The 22,196-nt window shown below is 56.2% G+C and overlaps 1 protein-coding gene across 4 annotated transcripts in view; it reads right to left on the bottom strand.

The window, feature by feature from the left end:
* Window positions 1-961: 961 nt before the first annotated feature.
* Window positions 962-22,196, bottom strand: part of DIDO1 (death inducer-obliterator 1) — a 49,816-nt gene continuing 28,581 nt past the window's right edge. For all 4 annotated transcript variants that reach the window (XM_061209584.1, XM_061209585.1, XM_061209583.1 and 1 more), the window contains exons 8-17: window positions 16,116-16,593; window positions 15,709-15,868; window positions 15,053-15,169; window positions 14,791-14,895; window positions 14,392-14,527; window positions 13,640-14,168; window positions 13,049-13,202; window positions 12,245-12,334; window positions 11,240-11,435; window positions 962-4,054 (exon numbers count right to left, since the gene is read on the bottom strand). In XM_061209584.1, coding sequence (XP_061065567.1) covers window positions 1,026-4,054; window positions 11,240-11,435; window positions 12,245-12,334; window positions 13,049-13,202; window positions 13,640-14,168; window positions 14,392-14,527; window positions 14,791-14,895; window positions 15,053-15,169; window positions 15,709-15,868; window positions 16,116-16,593 — 4,994 coding nt within the window. In that variant the 3' untranslated portion in view covers window positions 962-1,025. The remainder of the gene's footprint in view (window positions 4,055-11,239; window positions 11,436-12,244; window positions 12,335-13,048; window positions 13,203-13,639; window positions 14,169-14,391; window positions 14,528-14,790; window positions 14,896-15,052; window positions 15,170-15,708; window positions 15,869-16,115; window positions 16,594-22,196) is intronic.

The raw sequence follows: 22,196 nt of genomic DNA, 5'->3' as shown, positions 1-22,196 counted from the left end.
CCCGTTTTTTCTCTCTTCCACACTTCAGAAGTACTTGGAAAATACATGGCGAGAAGCAGTATACTGTCTCTCACAGTGAAAAGCTCTCTCGTTCCTAGTTCTTCAGCTAATATCACTATTTTCGTCTCAGGCTTTACACAAATATCGTTCCATTTCAATGACAAACGCTGAGATTTGTCACCTGACAAGTAGAACAGAGTGGAGCTGGTGCACTTTTCCTGGGACATAGAACCGCTCAGATGGTCAAGTTCAACAAACAAAATGTTCCTGATTATTCAAATCAAAGAAATCTACTCCCTCCACCCGCCCTGCCTTTTAAAGTACACTTAATTGCTTTGTTTTCTCACTTTCTTTAGGCTGGTAAAATGTAAACCTTTTAAAATAAATTGTTATTTAAAATTCCACAATTTCTATTCAGATGTTGCTTTTAATCATGTTTGGGGGGGCGGGGGGGGGGACATGTAAGGCGATACCTAAACGCTGAGCAAAACCAAGAAATGTGTTGTTGTTTCCTGGTTGAAATTTCTAATTCAGATTTCTTCACGACAAGAGAAAGAGGCTCCCGTTAAGTTTGGTGTTTCTCAACGTTCCAGAGACCAGCTGACAGACACAGCCACGCACAGAAACACGCGGCCGCCTGCCCCGAACCCTGTGAAGTTAGCTTCTGGAAACAGATATCACAGATGAGACGTCAGGAAAGGTATGGCTCTGAGGTCCACTAAACTCCCTTAAAATTTACAATAGTCAAGTTATTAGAAAAGATAACTTTATAATCTGAAAAAGCAATATGCTTTTGTAGGTACTTTCCCATTTCAGTACATTTGAATGGAAATGTTAAAGAGTTCTTAGTTTTTTGTTTTTATTTAAAAAGCATCAGAATTGTAAAGGTGTGAAATTTTGTAAGAAACCATCATACACAAAATTACAGTAATTTCTCAAGTCCAGAAGGTTCTGTCCTGTGCGTGAGCTCCCAGCTCTTTCCAAGACCACCTGCTCAGCACGTGAGCGTGGCTTCACGGGCGGCCCTAGGTCTGGGCGGCGGGGGCGGCGGCGGCGGCGGCGGCGGCCCGCGGGGCCTCGGCCTTGGGGTCCCGGGGTCGCTCCGGGCTCCGACTGCGGTCCCTGCGGCGCTCCCGCTCGCGGGCCTTGTCGCGGTCGCGGTCCCTGCTGCGGGACCTCTCCCGGTCACGTCTGCGGTCGCGGTCGCGGTTGCGGCTCCGCTCTCGGGCCCGGTCCCACTCGCGCCCCTTGTCTCTGCCCGCGTTCCGCTCGCGGCCCCGGTCCCACTCGCGGCCAGCGTCCTTGTCGCGGTGTCGGTCCCACTCGCGGCCTCGGTCCCAGTCCCGCTCGCGGCTCCAGGTCCGGCCGCGTTCCCGCTCCCAGGGCTTGCCACGCTCCCGCTCACGCCGCCGGTCCTCGAGGGCCCGGCCCGGGCGGCTGTCGGGCGGCGGGGCCTCGGGCTCCTCCGGGGCCTTGTCCCGGGGCCGCCCCTCGAAGCCTGGGCCTCTGTACTCGTGGCCCCTGCCCTCGCGGAATTCGGCCTCGGGGCCTGGGGCCGGCGCAGCGGGTGGCCCGGGCGGGTGGCTGGGCAGCTCCAGCAGCGGCCGGGGCGCCGGCTTGGGTCCGGGGGCGGCCGGACCCTGGAAGTGGAAGCGTGGAGGCGCCGACTCGCTCTTCTCGGGGAAGGGAGCGGCCCCCCGGGGCCCCCCAAAGGGCAAGGGCGCCGGTGCCCTTTGGCCGGTGAATCTGGGCGGCGAGTGGACCCTCTGCTCTTCGAACTGCTGAGGCTGCATCCCCCTGGGTCCCGGCACGAATCCAGGAGCTTGGCCCCTGGGGCCTTCAAACTGCCCAGGGTGCGGCCCCCTCGGGCCCACAAAGTGGCCGGCGGGGGGCCCTCTCTGACCTCCAAACTGAGAGGGAGGAGGGCCACCTCGGGGTCCTTTAAACTGCGACAGCAGAGGCCTCCTCTGGCCCCCGAACTGGAAAGGCGCGGCACCCCTGTTTCCCAGGAACGGGCCCTGCTCGGGCCCCTCGCACTGGCCAGGGGGGCCCGAGGCCTCACCGTACGGGGCCTCCGGGAACTCCCTCTTCTCCCCGTGGGGGTCCTTGCGGTCTTCAAACGGAGGCGGCCCTGCTCCCCTGGGCCCACCCAGGTGGGAGGGGGACGGGCCCCTCCCATCCCCGTAGGGAGGTGGCCCGTGTGGCCCCGAGAACAAGGAAGGGATGGGCCCCTTTTGGGGCCCGAATCTGGCTGGTGGAGGCCCCCCTCTCGGCCCATCGTTATTAGAATTCTCTTCCGAGAACGGAGGGACTGGCCCCCGTGGGCCTGTGAAATTGGGGCCGTGAAGGCCCGACATCCCGAAAGCGCGCGGTGCAGGCTCCCGCTGGCCTTGGAACTGGGGCGGAGGCCCCCCTTTCTGTGCTGCGGCAGGGAACGTGCCAGCCCCCTCGCCTGGCCTGGGCTGTGGCTCTCTGTCTCCTTCAGTCTCAGCTGCCAGGGAGTCACTTTTTTCGGGAAACTGAGCATGTCTCGGATCCTCGTACGGGCAAGAGCCCAGAGGCTTTTCCTGAGAGGCGTACACTGGACCCGAGAAAGGATCCCTTCCTCCGGGAGGGTGGAAGGTCTGGCCCTCGTGCTGCGAAGGGAAGAGAGGCTGCAAGGAGGCGCCCGGCGGCGTGGGCAGCAGCACCTTCCGGGCAGGCCTGGCTGCGCCGTCCCCGCCGGCCGCGCTCTCGGGCCCCGGGCTCTCCGCGGGCTCGCGCAGGGGGCCGTCCTGCTTGGCCGGCAGTGGGGCCTCTTCGCCCGGAGCCCACGGTGGAGGGGCCGACTCCGGTTCCTCCTGGGCCGGGAGCGGCCCTGGGCCGGCGGCGGCCCCTCCGGGTGCCTCTCTGGCCGGCGGGGGCCTCGGGGCAGCCTCGCCCTCGTTGCTCTCCGCGGCCAGCCGCCGGGCCTGCCGGGGGTCCCGGCTCAGCCGCGCCTCGGCGCTCGGGCCCGGGGCCTGGCTGTCGGCGGGGGGCGCGGCCTGCGGCTCCGGCGGCGGCGACAGGAGCGCGTCCGACACGGAGAAGCGGGCCGTGGAGGCGCCGACGGCCGCCCTCTGCTGCCGGAGCGCCGCCTCCTGCTCCGCCACTTGCCGCCTCTGCTCTTCGATCTGCCTGTTGAGCTCCTCCAGCATCTGCTGCTGCTCAGCCAGCGACGGGGCCGCCGGGCCGGGCCCGCCGCGCGCGTCCCCGCACATCCTAGTGGGCAGGTCGTCCACGGTCACTTTGGCTTCTTCGAGGATCGTCTCGTCCTCCGGGTCGTAGGCCACCTCCTCCCGCTCGGCCGCCCCCGCGGCCTTCTCCGCGTCCGGGCGTCTCCCGCGGTCTCCGAGCTGCGTGTCGAAGGCTCTCTCAGGACCGTACTCCTCCTCGGGGTCGTACGGCCTGTCGTCCTCCTCCTCCTCCAGAGCTTTGTCCTTTGAGAACTGGCCAAACTGCTGGACGATTGGGTCCAGCAGAGGCGCCGCCGGCAGCCCGCCGCCGGCTTTGGCTCTCGAGTCCTGGTGGGGGGCTGGGGCCGACTCGGCAGGCTCTTTGGTGGGGGGGTCAAACGCCTTCTTCTTCCCAAAGAGAGTCTGCAGGATGTGTTCTAGGGGCGAAGCTGTTTTTGAAGAAGAGGAAGTGACAGAGGAAGCGGCCACCGCAACGGTCACTGACGCGGGTGAGGCTGTGACAGTGTTCGTGGCTCCCGGTTTGAGCGACGTCAGTATCTGTAACACGGAAGACGAGGCCGGCGCACCTGGTGCTTCTGGAGGAGGGGGTGGGGGTGGGGGAGACCCCGGGGGTGTGGTGCTGACAGCCGCGTCCCCTGGGCACAGCGGGTACTTGGGGGGCTTCTTCTCAGGGAGCAGGGCTGCTGGCACTCTGGGGTGGACGGGATCCATTTCTTCTTGTGTCTGAAGACGGGGCCGCTTCTCCTCTGTCTTGTCTAATTCGCCAGCATTTGAAGGACGCTTTATTTTTTGACAGATTACTAACCCCAGGATTATGTTTGGACGCGGTGACTCAAGACCTAAAAAAACAAAACAGTTGTGCAAATTTTAGAATCGAATTGTAGCTTTTGTCCTTCAGGGGTAAACTCTGGGTGTGAAGGGCGGCGGGGGGGATGGTTTCCAGAGGGAGGAGGAGGAAATACTGGGGCAAAACAGAACCAAGTGTTTGAAGACCTGCTGCAAAAGATGCAGACTGCACCGCGCACCTGCCCAGCCTGACGGGCCCACAAACCACAAAACCAAGGGCCCAATGCACACGTGCATTCGCCCAGTGCTAAAATTATTACAGATTTTCAATTATACACAACGCTAGGGTAGAGGCGTGCTGGAGGAGGCCGGGAAGGCCAGCACGCACACACGCCAGGCCGTTCACCTACTGGGAATGAAGCCTGTATGTACCAGGATGTTTTCTAAACAAACTCTTAGCTGTGTTCCTTTATTTGCCTCTTGCTACGAATCAGGAAGGCAGCACCCCCTTTCGACTTTAACTTATGAGCTGCAATATGTAAATTAAGCTATTCATACGAAAATTAAAGGTTCAATTAGGGACCAATTCTACAACTCAATTATAATGATCAACAAAATTATACTGATTGATATAGCACACGCCATTCGATACGTTCATTAGTCACTGGTGTCAAGATTACAATTGATGGGAAAAGTGATGCTGACCAAAATGCCTAAAACAAATGTCCTTGCAGGTTTAGAAAGACATTCAATGACCAGTAACTTATCAAAAGCTACCGAACGCTCAGGTCTCTGTCAACACAGGACGTGCGGCTTAAAGCCCAGAGGTGTTCAGGACAGGGGCAGCAAAGGACAGACCACGTGGAGAACACGCTGGGAATTTCAGAACATTGCACAGTTCTTAAAAAATAATTATTGCTTAAAAAATTCTTCGTCCAAACACTCTGGATTGTGGTGCCCTGTACCAGGGATGCTACTGTTCCTGTGCGGCTCCTCCACCCTCACACTAATAACAAACCCGAAATACCAAGAGCGGAACAGAAAAGCCCAAGTCACAGACCAGTAAGTTAGGGAGAAAGGATAAACACAGGACCAAAATTTTGTTTCAACAGCATATTTAAAATTAACCAGATTGGATAAATTCAATTTACACATAAATCACTATTGTGTAAAAGATATTCATGCTATATATTTTCTGTTTTCACTCACTAAAAAAGAAAATCAGTACTGTTTTTCCTATTCTTTCTGTGATTTTAAGTTGATCACAGATCAAATAGTTGTCTCTGGACACCCACTGTGCCGTTCCGAGCGCCCGTCACCCTTCCTAATTTCCAACAGAGATGGGTTGACATGCCGAGCACGAGGGTGGCGGATGTCCCATCCCACCCCCGAGGAGGAAGACCGGGCATGCCAGAGTGAGCTGGGCTGGCCCAGCATCCGCATGGATCGGCGATGTACTGCTGGCCCCCTCCCCACTGTACGCAGCGCCTCGTTTCACAGGTTGACATTCAAGGGCTGAGGTGTCCATGAAGACACCCACTCGTGATAAGAGGAATGGCTTCCAGAATGTCCTCTGCCTGCCCTTCTGATGACAGTGGTGACCAGGGGAAGGAGGAGCTGGGCAAAGGAGGGCATGGAGACGGGAGGGCCAGGCCCACTGCACTGAGCATGGCATCCAGATGGTTCTGTTCAGATGTGAAAGATACTCTATCAAGTTCACTTTCTAATCAAAACCAATTATTTTAACTTAAAATAGTAAATCTCTCACTCACTACAACTGCCACTTACTGAATCATTTACAGCTCACTAATATCCAGTTTGGGGCACAGTCAATAGCTCAACTGGCTCTCGTGGCCCTTTCTGGACCGACCGTCGCTGACACGGCCCCAGAGCTGGCAGAGCAGGTCCCCACGCCGGGCCACGAGCTGGAGCCTTGGCCAGCTCTGTCAGCAGGCGCAGCAGAGGAGGGACGTGCTCGGCCATGCGGGCGGGGGTGGGGAGGGCTGGGGAGCAGCCCAGGGCCCACGACTGTCCTCATCGTCCTCAATGCAGATGGGCTATGCTACCTCTGAAGAGCTAAACTTCTAAGGTGCCAGCACTAGGGCTTACGGCATGAATCGCGTTTCAGGTCAAAGACGCTGTGTGTAGAGGGTAAGTCACTGCGTTAAAACCAGGGAGATGGGGTCCTGTCCTCGGGAGGTGTGCCAGCCCTACAACTTGCAACAGCTTTATATGCTTCCTAACAAAAATGATACATCCCAGACTTGGCAAAATTCTCTAGGCTCTACCCTTTGTGGTCACAGGCATCACAGGTGAGGTTATGATTAAATTACTTAACATTTACATTTGTTTCGAAAACAGGAAAACTCCCTGGAGACCAGCATCTAACTAAGCAGCTAGTATTTTTAAATGCTTTCAGCTCTCAACTACTTCATCTACACACACCCGTAAGTGATCTAGTAAAGCTCCAGAGTTGGAGAAGTGTTAGTTTTGAATTTCCCCACTAATCTGCCCCAGGATTTTACATTTAAATTGGGCTGTTTTTGAAGCAGTCAAATCTTATCTGCTTCACCTGTGCACGTTATGGCTGCATGGAGACTTGAAATGTTAACTAGCACCGTGGAGATGACTTACTCGTGGAAGAATATGATTCACCGTGCTACCGGGGCCTCGGCAGTGACCGTTAGGGAGGTGAGGGCACGTCTGGCTCCACCCCGCTCCGCACCCTCACGACAGGCGCCTGGCAAGGGCACGCTGGACACAGTCAAAGGGCTACCACCACTGGGGCGGTGGCAGGGGTGGCTTTCCCCCGAAGGCCCCATTTTCCCCCTGGGGCCCCTGCGGGCGCGCCCACTGTCGAGTGTGACCCCTGGAGAGGAGAGGGCGTCCCGAGAAGGCGCAGCAGCAGTGAGCACGCTGCCTGCGTGCGGAGACAGGGCTCCCGCCGGGGGCCCGGGGCGCCTCCCCGGCTCTGCACAGGGCCTCTGTCCCATGGTTACAAGCGGGGTGCTTACTTACCGACCTCCCTTTGAGGGTAGTGGTGAGGCTCATGACTCATCAAGCAGATGAGAACTAGGTGGAGGGCCGCTGAACTATCATTTCCAGACACGGGGTACTGATGAGACTGAGCACCGGGGTGTCGGCACCCCTGCCCGACGCCCTCCACATCGCGGGGGCAAACGTGTCCACGATGTCCCGTGTGGGTGAAACAAGCCTTAGCCGCATGTAGGTCCCCGAGTCTTCACGGCGAAAGGGTCAGCCCCAGACCACCCGTAGAGAGAGAGAAGTGGACAAACCCAGGGATGAGGGACAGCTGAAAAGGTGTGTGTGGATTTCCGAGCCAAGACCCAAACCAGGATCTGTGTCCAGGTGTGTCAGCAACAGGGCCGGGGGGAAGCAGCCCCCATGCACCTTGGACGTGGCACAGCGGGGGATGAGGTTTAGTTTTAATTAATAAACCAGCTGAAAGCTGCCCAACTATCAAATGAGGCTTTTACCCCTAAATCTACCTGGCATGCTCCACTATTCAGTATTTAAAGTGAACACCTTCTCATGGTCTGAGTCCGACAAGACAAAACGTCCACACCTGCGGGAACAGAAACTGTGCTGGAGTTAGTAGCAACCGTCCTCAAAGAGGACTTGGGCAGAGACCCAGCAAATACAGGGAGAAGCAGCTGCCCGCCCGCCGCACTGGGCTCCCATGCAGACTTCGCCCGCTCCCACTCTTGGGTCCCTAAGACCTGTGCAAAGCCAGGGCTCCGCGTCCCAGCGAGGAGAGCGTCGTCCATCCGTCCGCCCGCCCGCGTCCCGGCGCCCCCAGCGCAGCACCGCCGCCTGCACAGCCAGAAGCACACTGGCGTCGGCTGAGGCAAAGCAAGGTGGAGACAGTCCTTCATCACAGTGCACCTGGATGGGCACCAAGAGCTACCAAACGGTTCAAATTCAGACAAACAATGACCAGTTTCCATGAAATATTTTTATTGATTTCAAAGGAGAGAGAAGCACTTTCCATTCAGCACGATTTTGCCTTTGATTACAGCATCTGTACACAGCTACGCAGGCAGACACGCAGAAACCGAAGACGCGCTTACCTGACAATATTGCAAGTCACGGAAACGGTCTGCTAACTTAGGAAGCAGTTACGAGTGAGGACAGAAGGCAGACGCCACCGCTGGAGCCAGCCTGCTAGGAGAACGGCCCTCTCCCTGCAACGCCGCGCAAGGCAGGTCCCCATCCTCTGCTCGCGGTGGTCCACACCTTAGACGCCCGAGGGCCCTCGACAGGCGCCCCCCACCCCCTCGGGAGGGCCGGGCGCCCTGGCCTAGGCCCAGCGTCCCATCTGACTGGTCTTCCTTCTGTGAATAAAGCCCCTAGACGCGCGGACCAGCTGAGACCCGAGTCCCCAGGGGTGGAGCCCCGTCAGTGTGCGTGGGACTGAGCTGAGCCGCGTCCACAGTGGAAGGACTGTCCGCTGGGTCAGAGGGACGCGGGCCTCCCAGCCGTCCTCCAGGCTGTGTGACGTGGTGACGGTCTGGCACCTCTGGGACAAGTCGAGGGAGCCCGGGAGGACAAAACGCCCTGGAGGCAGACTGGGCTCGGCTCGGATGGGCTCTGTTGCCGTGCAGGGACTGGGCTGTGGGTTCTGCGTGGAGACCACCCCGTGTCCACCATCCAAGCGTGGGGCGGAGAGGACGCTGACCACGAGTAGGCCGCGCAGCCTCCCCGGCTCCGCACGTGGGTTCAACACCTCGTGTCCTCACCTGCTTCTCGGGTGTGAGCCATGCTGTCAAAATCTACGGGGCTCCCAAGTCCAGAGACTGACATGCCGAGGCACTCTCAGGCACTCTCCACCCCCACAGACCTGCCCTCCTCCTCCCAGAAGCCCGCCCGCTGGCGGGTTGCCCGAAGTGGGAGGCCTGTGCCCCACCGAGGCCTTGGGATGGAGATGCGGCCGGGGCGGACCCTGACTCCACGCTTACTGGCCCTGCGACCTCAGGCAGCGACAACCCTGGGCAGTGCGGGCGCTCCCCGCTGCGGGGCTGACGTGGGGGTCAAGGGCGCTCCCATCAGGTTGCGGGGGAGCGCTGCCGGGCAGCATGTGCTCAAGCCCGCTGGCTGCTCCATCGAGGGACACGGCAGCCCCTCAGACTGGACCTGTGCCGTCAAAGGATGCTGTGCAGAGACAGGAGGAACACCCCCGGCCCACCTTCCAAACACGCATGCACACACACACCACGCACGTGACGCACACGCCACGAGCCTGGGACACACGGACGTCTGTACCCAGGGAGCGCCAAGTCACGATACAAACGTGCGAAGCAGCTCAGGGAGGTAACGTGGCCTGGGGCCAAGGGAGTTTGGCTGATGTGCAAGTGTACAGAACACACACAGACGTTAATATCAAACAAAGGTATCAGGAGAATTAAAAATATATATACTAAATTAAACAAGCTGAGATTTAGAAGCCCTTCGATTAAAAACAAAAAGTCTTTCAAAGTTTATGGTAAAATTACCCATACAATTACGTTTCCAAAACCCCTCTCACTACTTTATTTTAATGAAACATTCGTTCTCTATCGTGGATGAAAACCTGCAGGCTTTGGAGCATCCCCTTCAGGAAGTGACAGCCTTGGGAATGCAGATGGAGGAGTGATGTCCACTCCGCTGGTCATCAAGTGTGGTCACTTAGCAGATGAGGTGAGCGCCCTGCCCCGCCTTCCTTGTCCCCGTGTCACCCCGGAACACCCAGCGCGGCCCCCTCCCTCTGCCAGCCGGGCCCCATCCCAGCACTGCACCAGCTCCCGCCGCGGCTCCAACTGGGGGTCTCCTCGGTGGCCCCCGCGCCCCTGCCTCCTCACCACACCTGACCTCGTCCACCTCTGCCCCCTCAGGGTCTGTCCGTGGCCCCGCACCCGGCAGCCCCCCGCTCGTGTGACAAGGTGCACCGGGACGGAGTCAGGCAAGATCCCACCGCGGGCCCTGCAGGTGGAGCCGTGAGAGGGGCTCCGACACGGGTGAAACAGGGCTTCGTCACCTCCCAGGTCCCGCTGCTACAGACGCGCAGCGTGCGCGTGTCACAGGACCTACGCTCACACTAAGCCCCACACAGGCTTCCGCCCCCGTGACTGACCGGAGGCTCCTCACGGTATCGGGAAGTCGGCTTCACCACCGTCACCGCTGCATCAGGAACACGGCGTCCAGGGAGCCGGCCGGCGCCCCAGGAGCTGCCCGCCAAGAACCTCGGCCACGGCCCTCCCTGCTGCCCGTCAGGCGGCACCGCTTCAGCGCGAGGAGTGGGACAGCCCCCCGGAGCGCTTGGCTTCTAACGTGTTCGGCACTGAGACACTTCCGTGTGTTGTGTCAGGGAACACGAGCCCTGCGGTCACGGGGACCGACCAGGACGCTGGGCCCAGCCGCAGAGCCGCGTAAGAGCCTGGCTGCGGCAGGGGCGCTGGCCACGGACACGGAGGCGCCGGGCGCGGGCGTAGCCACCGCCTGTAGAAGCAAGCGCTTCAAGAGCGCTGACCGCGGGTTACACTCAGCATCTTCTAGGCTTAGCCGTCTCTGGGGGCGCCACGGCCAAGGAGACACTCCCATTTAGGCATCTTTCTGCGAGACTTAAGTCCCGTCAACTTCTCAGGGTTAAGAGAAGTTGGGTCCCCAGAGACCACGTCCCCCTCGGAATCGCCCTTAGCTCCCTTGACAAGCCTGAACTTTCTTTCCGGTCAGCCTGTAAGTAACTCTTTAGAAGCAGCACTTTCTAAGGCACGAGTGGACAGAAAGTGGTCTGCCAAAGGTAAGAATTCGGGCAGCAGATTTCAAAGTGGCTATTTCTAGAACTAGTTCCCGTCTCAACGCTCGTTCTCGCTTCTCCTCAGAACGGACGCCTGCAGCGAGGACAGGCGACGAGGCTCGGCCGGACGCCTGCGAGGAGGCAAGCCCGCAGGCCAGGCCCCGGCCCCGCCCAGCTCCTGCCGCCAACACCCTGCTCACACGAGGCGGCCGGGCTCCGGACGGCCTTGTGCCTCTTCGCAGGGCTTCTCTAAGACAATTCACACCTTCCTCAGGGGACCTCCGGTGCCACCCTCCACTATCCGGGAAGCCCCACAGCTCGACGCTGCTTCACCCCTGCTCCCAAGTTCCGCTGCCAAAGGCCGGGTCTGGGTGAGGCACGCAGCTCGCCGGGAGGGACTCCGCAGGGCGTGAGGGGGACGTGTGGGCGGAAGGCTGAGGCCTACCTGGTCCCTCAAAGGGCAGGAGTTTGGAGGGGACGGGGTCCGCAGCGCTCAGCGGGATCAGGTAGAGGTCCTTGACGTGCCTGCTGTTGTTTGCCACGACGCCGAAGCGGCCGCGGCTGCTGAAATAGGAGTACAGAGAGATGTAGGCCACCTCCTCCTCCTCCGTCGCGGGGTGGAAGCGGATCAGACACAGCTCCTGCAACAAACAGAGGGCGGGGAGCATTGACCTGTGGCCACTCCGGAAAGACAGCCGCTTCATCCTGCACCTAAGCCCCAAAAGCAGGAGGGAAGCGAGGAGAGAAGTGACCAGCTCTGATTCTGACTGTCACAACCCGGCTGCCCAACACCTCAGAACAATGAGCTGGTGAAGAGGACGCAGGCCCGAGTCTCAAGACTGCTGGGTTTGATCTTGGTTTTGGAGGAACCGCTTTAAAACTACTTAGCCCCACTGTCCTCAACAAAGAGCCCACCTCCTGGGGCTCTCGTACTGATGGGGTAGTGTGTGTGCAGGGCCAGCCTGGGGCAGCGTCTGACACAGAGCTAAGTGACCACCAAGCGTGTGATGAGCTGCCCGCACCTCCGAAACGGGAGGGCTGAACTAGACCAGGGTCGTAACCCTTCTGTGACCCCAGTGAAAACCAGAGCCCCTCCCCCAAAGAGCACTGCACACGCAGACACACAGCTGCGTCCGCATCTCAGGGGTTCACAGACTCCAGCCCGGCCGCCTCCCCCCACCTCTACTCCATCAGCTCAGACAAGAAGGGACAGAGCATCTGTATTTCTAACTCTGAACCGCACATGCGCTTTCACAAAGCTTCCACCGTCGTGCTACTCAGACACCCCTTCACAGGTTAGCCAGCTATCAACTTAAACGTTCACCTGCAAATATCTCACGAACTAGAGACATTTCAAGTATTAACGCTCAAGACGAGAAGTCAAAGAGCGAGCCGTGTGTAAACAAACCCCTTCTTCCTTGGGTGCAGAGGTCAGACTGTGGGCAGGTACCTTAGACACTGAAGATCTGAGTTTGCCGACGTAATCCCAGACTGTCTTTGGGGCAATCCTTCCGCCGATGTGAATCGTGTCGGGCAGGTCCTAAGTGAAACGGACTCTGATTAAATGGCCGGTGGAACCGTGGCGGTCACAGAGAGACCCCAAACTACCCGAGATTCACAACTAAGAAAACTGCAACTATCCCAAACAAGGCGGCAATAACTGTGTCAAATGTTGCTTAGTTGACTAACATCCGGGATTATGAGTGACCAAACCCAAGGGTGGTAGGAGGATAAGCTTCTGCTAAATAGAATGACAGTTAGCAAAATGTTTCACTGTTGTCTTTTATGAACATACACATACAGTAAAGATCCAGGTATGTCTCAGAAGTGACTGAGCACTCCTTGTTAAGTCTGAAATGCTAGTGCCGTTTTGTTAACTTTGAAAAATAAAAGAGCTGTCGTGTGTGCCCCTCCACACCAAGGCAGGTCACGCGTGTCTGGCCACACCTGCAGTGGGCACACGCACACCCAGGTTTTGCACAAGCTCTAGCGGAACAGAGGGAGAAGGAAGACGAGCTTCAGCTTTTTCAGAAAAGATGGAGGGTCTGATTTCTCATTTGAATTTTTGCCACTGTCCGAACTGCGTTAACCTGCTGACTCGGCCCAGCAACCCCTATTTTGCCTTCAGAGGTGCTTGTGTGTCCACTCAGCAGGAAGGTGGTCACACGCCTGACTCCAGCGCGGGGTGAGAGTGCCTGTGGAAAACACGCACGCGCACACGCACACACACACTTCTCTCCCTCCTGGTTCTAACCTCACTGAGGTAATCAAAACAGCCAGAGACAGGATACGCCTTAGTGACAAACTTCGCTACGCTCTGCATGTTAATAAATCCTTTCCAAATGGTGCTGAGTCGAGACAAAAAGAGGGTGGTATCTCCTTCTGGAGGGGACCGGGACTCCGAGATGCTGTAAAACAAAACCACAGAAAATACGTTATCTTTCTCTCTGCCCCAAAAATCCCCAATATCTATTTATTTATTTAACATGTTTATAAAAGCAAAGTGAATTCCTGCAAGTTTTGATAGCTTACTTTTTCAAATTAATTACCTTAATCATAATGATATAAACACATTCTGGTCAAAGAAATACAAACTGTATAGGCAATAAACTGGATGGCTGTAAATTCAAATTCCAGTTTTCAAGAACTCTATTTCTAAGGTGATAATTAGTCATCCTAAAACTGAAGCTTTAAAAAAACGCCTTTTTAAAAGAGAAAACTGAGGAGAGTTGCATTTCTGGGCGGAGCTCCGAGCCGAACGACTGAACCGCTCGTTACTGCCCCTTCTGTTCCTCTGGAAGCAGCGCCGCAGCTCGGCTGCTCTGACCACACACGGGGGCCGCACCTGACGCCTGGCGACGGCGGGACCGACAGGAGGTATCTGGGCTCGGGCGACGTGGACGGCTTGGCCAGGATGGACTTGGGCACCGTCACGGAGGTCGGCACAGGCTTCGGGACGTCCTGTCGGGGCTCCGCTGGGTGGGCGTTGTCTGGGCGGGCTGCCGAGGGAGCCGTGCCCGTGCTCGGCCCGCCTGGTGCAGTCCTGGGGTCTCGGCCGGACACCGTGACTGTGGTGAGCACTCCGCCGCCACCAGGGGCCGGGCAGGGGGCGCCTTCCAGGGCGGAGGGCTCGGGGCGGCCGTCCTCTGGAGGCACCGGGAGGGACTTTCCCTCCAAATGGGCGCGAGCAGCGCTTTCCAGGTCTGGCTCCGAGGCGTTTTCGGGCAGAGTTTCTGGTGCCGCATCATCGGCTGAGCTGAGAGCGGGCTCAGAGGCAGACCTGTCATGCTTGGGCTTTGAGTCCTCCTTCCTGGCAGAAGTTGACCACTTTTGTTTTTGCGGAGCTGGCTCACCTTCCGACGATGGAACCTGACCTGGAGAACAGAAGGAAGGCCTTCGTGAGAAATCGCACACGTTCGAGAGCAAAGCCTGCCCACGGGTAGACAGACGATCACTGCTTTAAAACAACAACACTATAAAGGTAGGGGCTCACTTCCTAAGCTTGAAGAAACGATTCTAGCCTTTCCACTGTGTAACTTGGTTCGAATGCCGCTGTCCCGAGAAGGGTCTCCACAGTCTCCCCCCAGATCTGCTCACCTGTGCAGATCTTACAGTTCAGGTCAAAGAGGTGCGCCCGGTGCTGCCCGGTCGTGTCCTGCAGCATGCTGCCGACAAGGTCCAGCAGCGGCGCCGCACTCCTCTCGGGGGCCGCCCGCACTGATTCTTGCTGTTCCTAAAGCGCAAGAAGCAGAGGAGGTCATTCCTTTTCCACCCCCTCTCCAAATTAGCAGCACCCATGGAAAAAACATCTCACGTGATTAAGAACCACTGAAAAAAGAGAAAAAGGACTACTGAATACAAGTACTTGAGAAGCAATACAGCTACACACACTTGTGTCAGCTCAGTGCCTTGCCCAGTAATTCAGGCACCTAACAACGTCTGGAACGAGATCACCTTAGTCAATTCTCGTGAGCACTGGAAATCCTAAACGCTTACATCAGAATCTGATACTGGCGGAGAATCTTCCATATCGGGAATAGTTTCCTGTTTAACGGTAGGCTTCTTAGTCTCATTATGCAATTTAGTTCTGGACTCCATCACCTAAGATGAAAAAGACAGACAAACATGAAGCCTTAGCCCTTCTTTCCCAAGGGGACTCTCTCATGCCAACAGGCTATCAATTCACTCCGGGGCGGGGTGAGGGGGCGCTGGTGTCAGGCTTCTGGCACCCGCAGCCGCCTCTCCCGTCGGCACTCACAGGCTTTGACGATCTCTCTTTCCACATGGAAAGCTCTTTGGAAACAAGTTCTTCTGGCTTCATTCTCACAAGTTTTGCCAAAGAGATTTCTTCACGCAGAACACGATGGAAGAGCCCCTGTAAACAAATATCTCTTGTTCACTCGTTCAAAACCCTCTAAGATACTAGAGAGGATGTGGAGATAGGCAGCAAGGCAAGCCCCTGCCCCGCGGCAGGACGAGGGCCCGGAGCATCCCATCGATGCTCGGAGAACAGAGGCCCTGAGGTCGGGCAGCTGATCTCGAGAATCCCACCGCACTGACCCTGCTACAAAGACCACCTCACAGAAAACACAATCAACTGAAGAAGGTACAGTGTTAGGGACAAAGGTAGAAGAAATCCCTTCTGCCAAGGGGTTAACAAGACAAAATGGAAAGTCAGAGTATGTGCCCTGCTTCTGAGCACAGGTAAGAGGTCAAGAGGCCGATCCAGACAGCGTGGGCCCCGGCAGGCACACAGGCTCACAGGCAGCAAGGACCTCAGCACGCGGGCGAGTGCCTGGCCCCACGGGAACAGCATGCCACTCACCCACAGCCGCAGGGGGACCCAGTGCCCTAACCCAGGCCTGGGCAGCACCTGGCCAGGACTGCCCCTGCTTCTGACGGTCGGACACGCACCTGGTTTTTGGGGTCCTTGAGGTTGAACATGAGGCTGCGGTACTTGCTCTTGTACCGATTGTCTGTGACTCGGAACAAGTTAAACATCTCCTTCTCGATATGCAGTGCAATTTTTCCTACTTCATTTTCTGTCATGATTAAGTCATCGCTGTCAGTGACTCTAGATGGAGTGAAAAAAGACCCACGGTAACTGCTGCACTTACGTGCCATGTGGGATCTCAGCTCCCCAACCAGGGATGGAACCCCAGTGCCCCCTGCAGTGGAAGCGTGGAGTCTTAACCACTGGACCGCCAGGGAAGTCCCACATGTGACATTTTTCTTAAACAGTGGGGCCATCGTGAAACCACCACCCTTTACGTGGAAAACTTTCCACTTTAACAGATAAGAAACAAAGCGGAACAGCCCACCTTTTCCACAAGATCTCCTTCAAGGAGCGTCTTATGTTTTGCCGAATTTGAGAATTTGGCTGTGACGAGGCGGGGCTCACGGGGCCCAGGCGTCCCGGGGCTGGAGAGGCCAGGGGAACTGAGGTGGTCCCAGGCTTCCTGACAGCGCCCACCGAAGCAGCGGAGCCGGGGAACTTTCTGGAAGCAGACGTGGCAGCAACAGGTGCCAGCCTTGCCTGCTTGGCCGAGGGAGCGCTGCCCGAGGGGGAGGGGGCAGCCGAGAGCCACGGCCTCTTGGGGATGGTGCCCTTGAAACCCGGTGGCGACTTTTTGATGGCCGATTTGGCTGCTGCCGTGTTTGCGAAAGGAGGGGACTTCTTTGGAAGGAGATTTCTGGGCGAGGGCTGCTTGCCGCCCCCCGAGGAGCCTGGAGGAGCCACCTTCTTCGGCACCGCCGCCACCGCCGCCTTGGCCTCTGCGCGTCTGTCCTCCTTCACGGCTGCAAAGGAGAGGGGCCCGCTTAGTGAGGCAGGGGTGCAGGGGACCCCACAGCATGTGCACCTGAAACCAGCAAACCTAATAACCAGGCATCACTGTGAGACAGATTTAAAGAGAATTTTTAAAGTAACTGTTAAATTCAGAAAAAGAGTATAAAAAGGGCTACCGGCAACATTTATGAGAGTGAGTATACTTTGTTTCAGAGAGAAATGCTTTATTATTAAAACTTTTACTTCAACCGATAAACCAGTAAGCTATCAAAGGCTTGATTTTAAACCGTTAGCTTAGCTTGGAACTCGAAGGGCAAAGTTCGCTGTATCAAGAAAAGGTACAGATTTCAAAGACCACGCTCATGGAGAGTCCCAGTGTGGTTTTTGGCGCACAGGAGCTTAGAACGTCTTTCCAGGGTGGATGAGACACATTCTCTTCGAATGCGTATCCGACCCCCACCTCGGGGGCCCTCGGGGCACTGGAAGGTGGAAGGACCAGCACGAGGCCACCCTGGGGTGGCGGCTCACCGGTGTCCACCGTCCTCTTGGACAAAAGTCAACTGGACAGGGTGACTTCAATAAAATACAGAATGTTCGCAGAAAACTGCAACACGGGGGGAGACCAGTTATTTTTACACTAGGAGCTGGGTGGCAGCAACGCCACCTGCTGTCATTCACGTTCCCATTCACACCCCTCTAGCTGCAGCTCGCTATTGGGTAAGACAGTAGGTTAGCACTTTTAATCCAAACAAGGATTACAGCCAAAAGCTAAAATGAGAATCTTTATGCCAGTACTTCGCACGGTTTGATTACACTTAATCCTGTATCAGACCATCAGAATTACAGTCAGAGGCAAGCAAGGAGGTTCATCCTAAGACCAGTCCCTCGGTCTTCGGGGCGTGCGGCCCAGCAGAGGTACATGGGGAGCCGTGACTGAGAGCAGGGGCGTGTTCCCAGATGGCCCTGCTCAGGCCCACCGCCCAGAACGTCTGGGACCCAGGGCAGAACGGGGGTGGGGGGGGGCAGGCAGGTCCAGGGAGCAAGCCAGGAGAGCACAGGGACGCCACCTAGGGCCACGTCACACAGGACCGACGGAGAAGCCACCTCCCCAGGCGCAGGCTTTTCTCAAACTACCCACGGCGCAGTGAGCCCCCAGATTCTAAACGGGAGACTTCGAGATGCTCTAGCAGCCTTCCGATTTTACGCAGGTGTTGAAGACCCACCAATTCCAGTCAGCTGCCAGTGCTTCTTGCAACTGTCCTAGTGAAGCAGAGAGAAAATCTGAAGTCCGGGGAGAGAGGTGAGACCCTGTCTACAAATAAGGCCTGACCCCACAAGAGCCCCCAAGGCGTTCACAGCCTACACCCTGCGTGACCATCCTGGCGAAGGGCCAGAGCGCTGCCCTCAGGACTGCCTTCCTCCAGCACTGGTCAGGCCAGTTCAGCCAAAGGTATTAAAAGCCCAGGGACCGCAAGTTTTTTCCATTTCGTAGTACAGGTGAAATTGCCTAATTTTACAAAGTTTGCAACAGCGCTACACACATCCAAAACTTAGAACCGTGTTAGAAGTACTTCACTGTCATCAAGCAACAACCCTGACTGCACATCTCCTATTTTCATCTCACAGAGCCCCCCCCCCCGACCTCACGTCCCCTTGTCCACGGTGTCCCAATCACTGGCCCCACGTGTGCCGGCACCCCCGGGCTATGCTGTCCAGGCTTCCCCAAGACCACCCGCTCCCTGCTGAGCAGCCCACTCGTGCTCTACATCCACCCTGCTGGCTGTCACCCATGTCCCGTCAGCAAGTCACAGCTAACTGTCTAACAAAGTAGGAACTGGGGACGTCATAGGAACTAAGACTAAGAACTACGTTTCTACGTATATTATTTCATCAGCTCAAATCCATATTCCTAAGGCGCGACCATAGCTCAGTACATGGAAACTTATCTTTACCAGCTCAGCCTTGGCTAACAGGGTCCACAGCACCTAATCTGGGGGGCGGGGGGGGACTGCTAGAGCTTAGGTTAAATGAAATGGACAGAGGCCCCTCTTCTTGGGGGAAGGAACAAGAGCGGAGTGGAGCAGGACGCGGTGCCAGCTGTGACTGCCAGCAGGGGATGAAGGAACCAACCCGTCAGGATTAAAATCGAGTCCTAAAACCAGCTCAGTCACTGACTTTTTACAAACTTTGCTGAGATTACTTCAGTAGCCCACTTTTAAGCAACTCTAAAAAGCTGGCCTAAGGTGCTTCCAGAATTCTCAATGAGGCGCTCATGATGGGGTCTCAAGCAAATCTTATGTGACATTTACATTGTTTCAAGTGACAAGTCCTGTTGACTTCGAAAACATTCACTCCCCAAGATCAACGCTTCTACTGGTCTAACCGGTGTTTTCTCTCATTCAGGGAGAACAGAAGCCAGGAGCTTACTTTTAGGACATTCATAGTACAGGTGATTAAAGTGACCTGCTATCCAAGAGTGATAACAGTAAATGAACGTAATCTATTTAAAAAGCAGGGGATGGCTTTCCTTAACCATTAGGCTGCTCTTTTATAAAATTAGCTGCTTCTGGCTTTTAAAAGTCAACTTTCATTATCCCTCACCTGCGTCTCAAGAGTGTATGTAAGTATAATTACGTAAATAAAAAATTGGTAAAACGTGGAAACTGGTGGACCCCAACAGCAAGTCAGCTCTATCCCTCTTCTACTTTGAGGAACAATGCTCAGAACAGAAAACAGTTGCCTCTGGCCCCACCGTCAGCTGGACGTGGGTCAGCTGCTGCCGGAACGGCAGTGACACCGTGTAGTGCCAAAGTGTCTGACAGTGACAGCAGCATTACTTCCGAGTAGAGCTAAAACCAGATTTGCAAATCCTTCATCCAAATTCCCTTTGTAACTGTCTTATGTGTATACGTTCACAGAAGGGCAAGGCATAACCAACCAACCAACCACGAAGCACCAGTTCTAGGAGAACAGGAAAGCAGCACACCCCCATGGTAGTGGCTCCAGCAGTGGCAGGCCCCCAGCGCTGCCAGCTCGAGGCAGGGTGACCACCTGCCCATCTGCTGGACAGAGACGGCCTCCTGGGAGTGTGCACCCAGTCTGGGCCATCCCGGGGGCTGCATGTGGGGAAAAGAGTGGCCCAAGTTCCAGGCCAGGTGCTGTCTTGGGGAGCAGATGCAGGAGGAAAGGCTGGCCGGTGGCCAGGCCACCGCCCCAGATGACGTCGTTTCTGCTGGGTCTGGCCATTGGTTTATAGTGGAAACGAGTTGTTTGTGGTGAAGTCCGGTAGGAACCAGGCAGGCCGGGGCACTCAGGGACCAGCAACACTCTAATTGGCTAACTTCCCAGTAAGCATGAAACTGGGGGCCTTATCACACGGCAAGGTGGGCCGTGGCGCTATGGCATCGCTGGCCACTGGGTGGCACTGGCGGGCCTTGGCGGGGGCAGGACGAGACGGGAGTGGAAGCCGCGCTGCTCCGAGCACAGTGCTGCGCAGCAGGGCGAGGAACCAGCGCCGGGCAGGAGCCGAGTCGCGCAGCATCGCGTGGCCCCCGCCCAGTGACAGCTGAGTGACAGCCGTTGCCGGGGTGGCCCCTCACAGGGACCAGTGAGAAACCCTGAGGGACGGTCACTGCTTTATACCTTTTGTCCTGCCCCAAAGAGGTGCCAATTTACCCTAAAAATTCCCAGATAGGAGGCTTTCAGTCACACTGACACGGTGGGGGGTAGACACTACTCAGAATGATTGGCTGTAAATGCCAAAGGAATCAAAGAGCTTCTGATGTGACCAGGCGCCAAGCCAGGCCACGTGGTGCAGGTCGGAGCGTCCCCTCCCCACCCCATTCCCACAGGGCCCCAGATCCACCCAGGCTGAGTGGTGAGGCCGAGGCAGCTACCGCCACTGAGGGCCGGGTAACGGGACCTGCCAGGGCTCCGAGGACACAGCGGAGCCGCAGCAGGGGTTGGGGGAGTGGACTCAGCTCACTGTGACGACAGCTCTATTTTCAGCTCAGCCTGACACGTGTACGAGGACGTTTCTCATTTCAACTTTGTTTCTTGGCTGTCAAGACTTTTCCTAGTGTGAAAATTCAAGGAGCAAGAGAGAACCATTTTGCTTTTGTGCCTTTGCTTAAATATTTTGCAGTGAATTATTCCTGTAGAAGTAAAGTTATGCTTACACAGAAACAGAGAGAATCCCCACCGAAGACTTGGGAGGCCTGATCTCCATCTCCGGGGCCCTCCCGCCAGCTGCTCTCCATTGCTAGGGGTCTGTATGTGGGTCCACAGCCCAACTGCCATGATCTGGGGCTACACAAAGCTTGTCCAGATTGACTTTTTTCTTACTGATGTGCAGTATTTGAGCAACTTACACCTCAAGAGAGAGGTGCATAGCACTGGCCATAACAAGCTTGCAAAAAACCAAGTACACCTCCGGAGGCAAATGGACCCTTCCTTGTTTTCAGAGTTTCACAGATTTTGAAAACCAAAACCCAACTCATGTTGGACTGGTAATATATGAAAAAGATGGTCACATCATCCCTCAGCATGAACCACGAGAAGGACACGGGGCCGAGGCTGTGTGAGGCGGGCGCTCCGCTCTCCTGTCTACGCCAGCTGGACCGCTGCGGACTGGCCGCCAGACCTGAGACTCAGCTGCGAGTAGAGCTGCTGCTTTCCCTCACCTCCAAAACCCGCCAGCAGGCACTTTCACCACTTTGACAAGGTTCAACTTTAACCGTTATCTGTGCCTGCATCACCTGCTACTTCAGGCAACATGATGGGGCCGGGGGCGTGTCAAGACTCTGGGGCGTATGGCCCGCGGCACCTGCTGACCCCGGCGGGTTAAGCGGCCGTTACCTTTGTGCTCGTCTTGCTGACGCCTCCAGGTGCACAGCAACGCCCCGACCTCCGTTGACAGAAATCAAAGTGAAACCCTTCTTATCGATCTTCCAGGTTTACTTCTTTAACTTTCAGAAGGTAAGACTATGACTACGTGCACGGTGATGTGCAACACGCAAAAAATCAAAAACATTACTTTACAGCTTCAAATATACCTGAGACTCCTACACCGTGTGGGAGGGTTTACAGCTGCATCTTCAGAAAGAACCCTTGGGACTTGATGTCACCTAAGGGACTCTGCCGCGGGACCGTCTGTGAACAGTGCCACAGGAGATGCAGAGCCCCAGAGGCTACACGAAGGCCAAAGAGCAGGTGAGGTGAGCAGGAGCAATCCTGCTAGAAACTTCTACCCCCCCCCCACCCCGCTGAAGCACAAGAACTAAGGGGGGCAGTCAGGGTACATCTGAGGGTCTCTGTCAGAAAAAGTACATGTACATGCGAAACCTTTCCTGCACTAATTTTCTGAACAGTTGGCTATTAAAAAAAAACCTGTAAAAAGTAAAACACTTAAATACGAGAGAATGTCAGTGACCAAGAAAATTCCAGCTATTTGGATAACTTTCAAAACAGCTGTCAAGGTAAATCTTTATCAGGACAAGTTTTGGTTCTCTCTCCAAATGGCGGGAGGAGATTGGTGAGATGTACAAGGCTGCTTTGTCCCCACCCACATTTTTTTGCCACTGAAGATCTGGAAGAGACAGATAAAAACACCTCG

Source organism: Eubalaena glacialis, chromosome 13 (assembly GCF_028564815.1).
Source record: "Eubalaena glacialis isolate mEubGla1 chromosome 13, mEubGla1.1.hap2.+ XY, whole genome shotgun sequence".
Taxonomy (NCBI): domain Eukaryota; kingdom Metazoa; phylum Chordata; class Mammalia; order Artiodactyla; family Balaenidae; genus Eubalaena; species Eubalaena glacialis.
The sequence above is the reverse complement of the archived record's forward strand: the minus strand, read 5'-3'. Positions and strand labels throughout refer to the sequence as shown.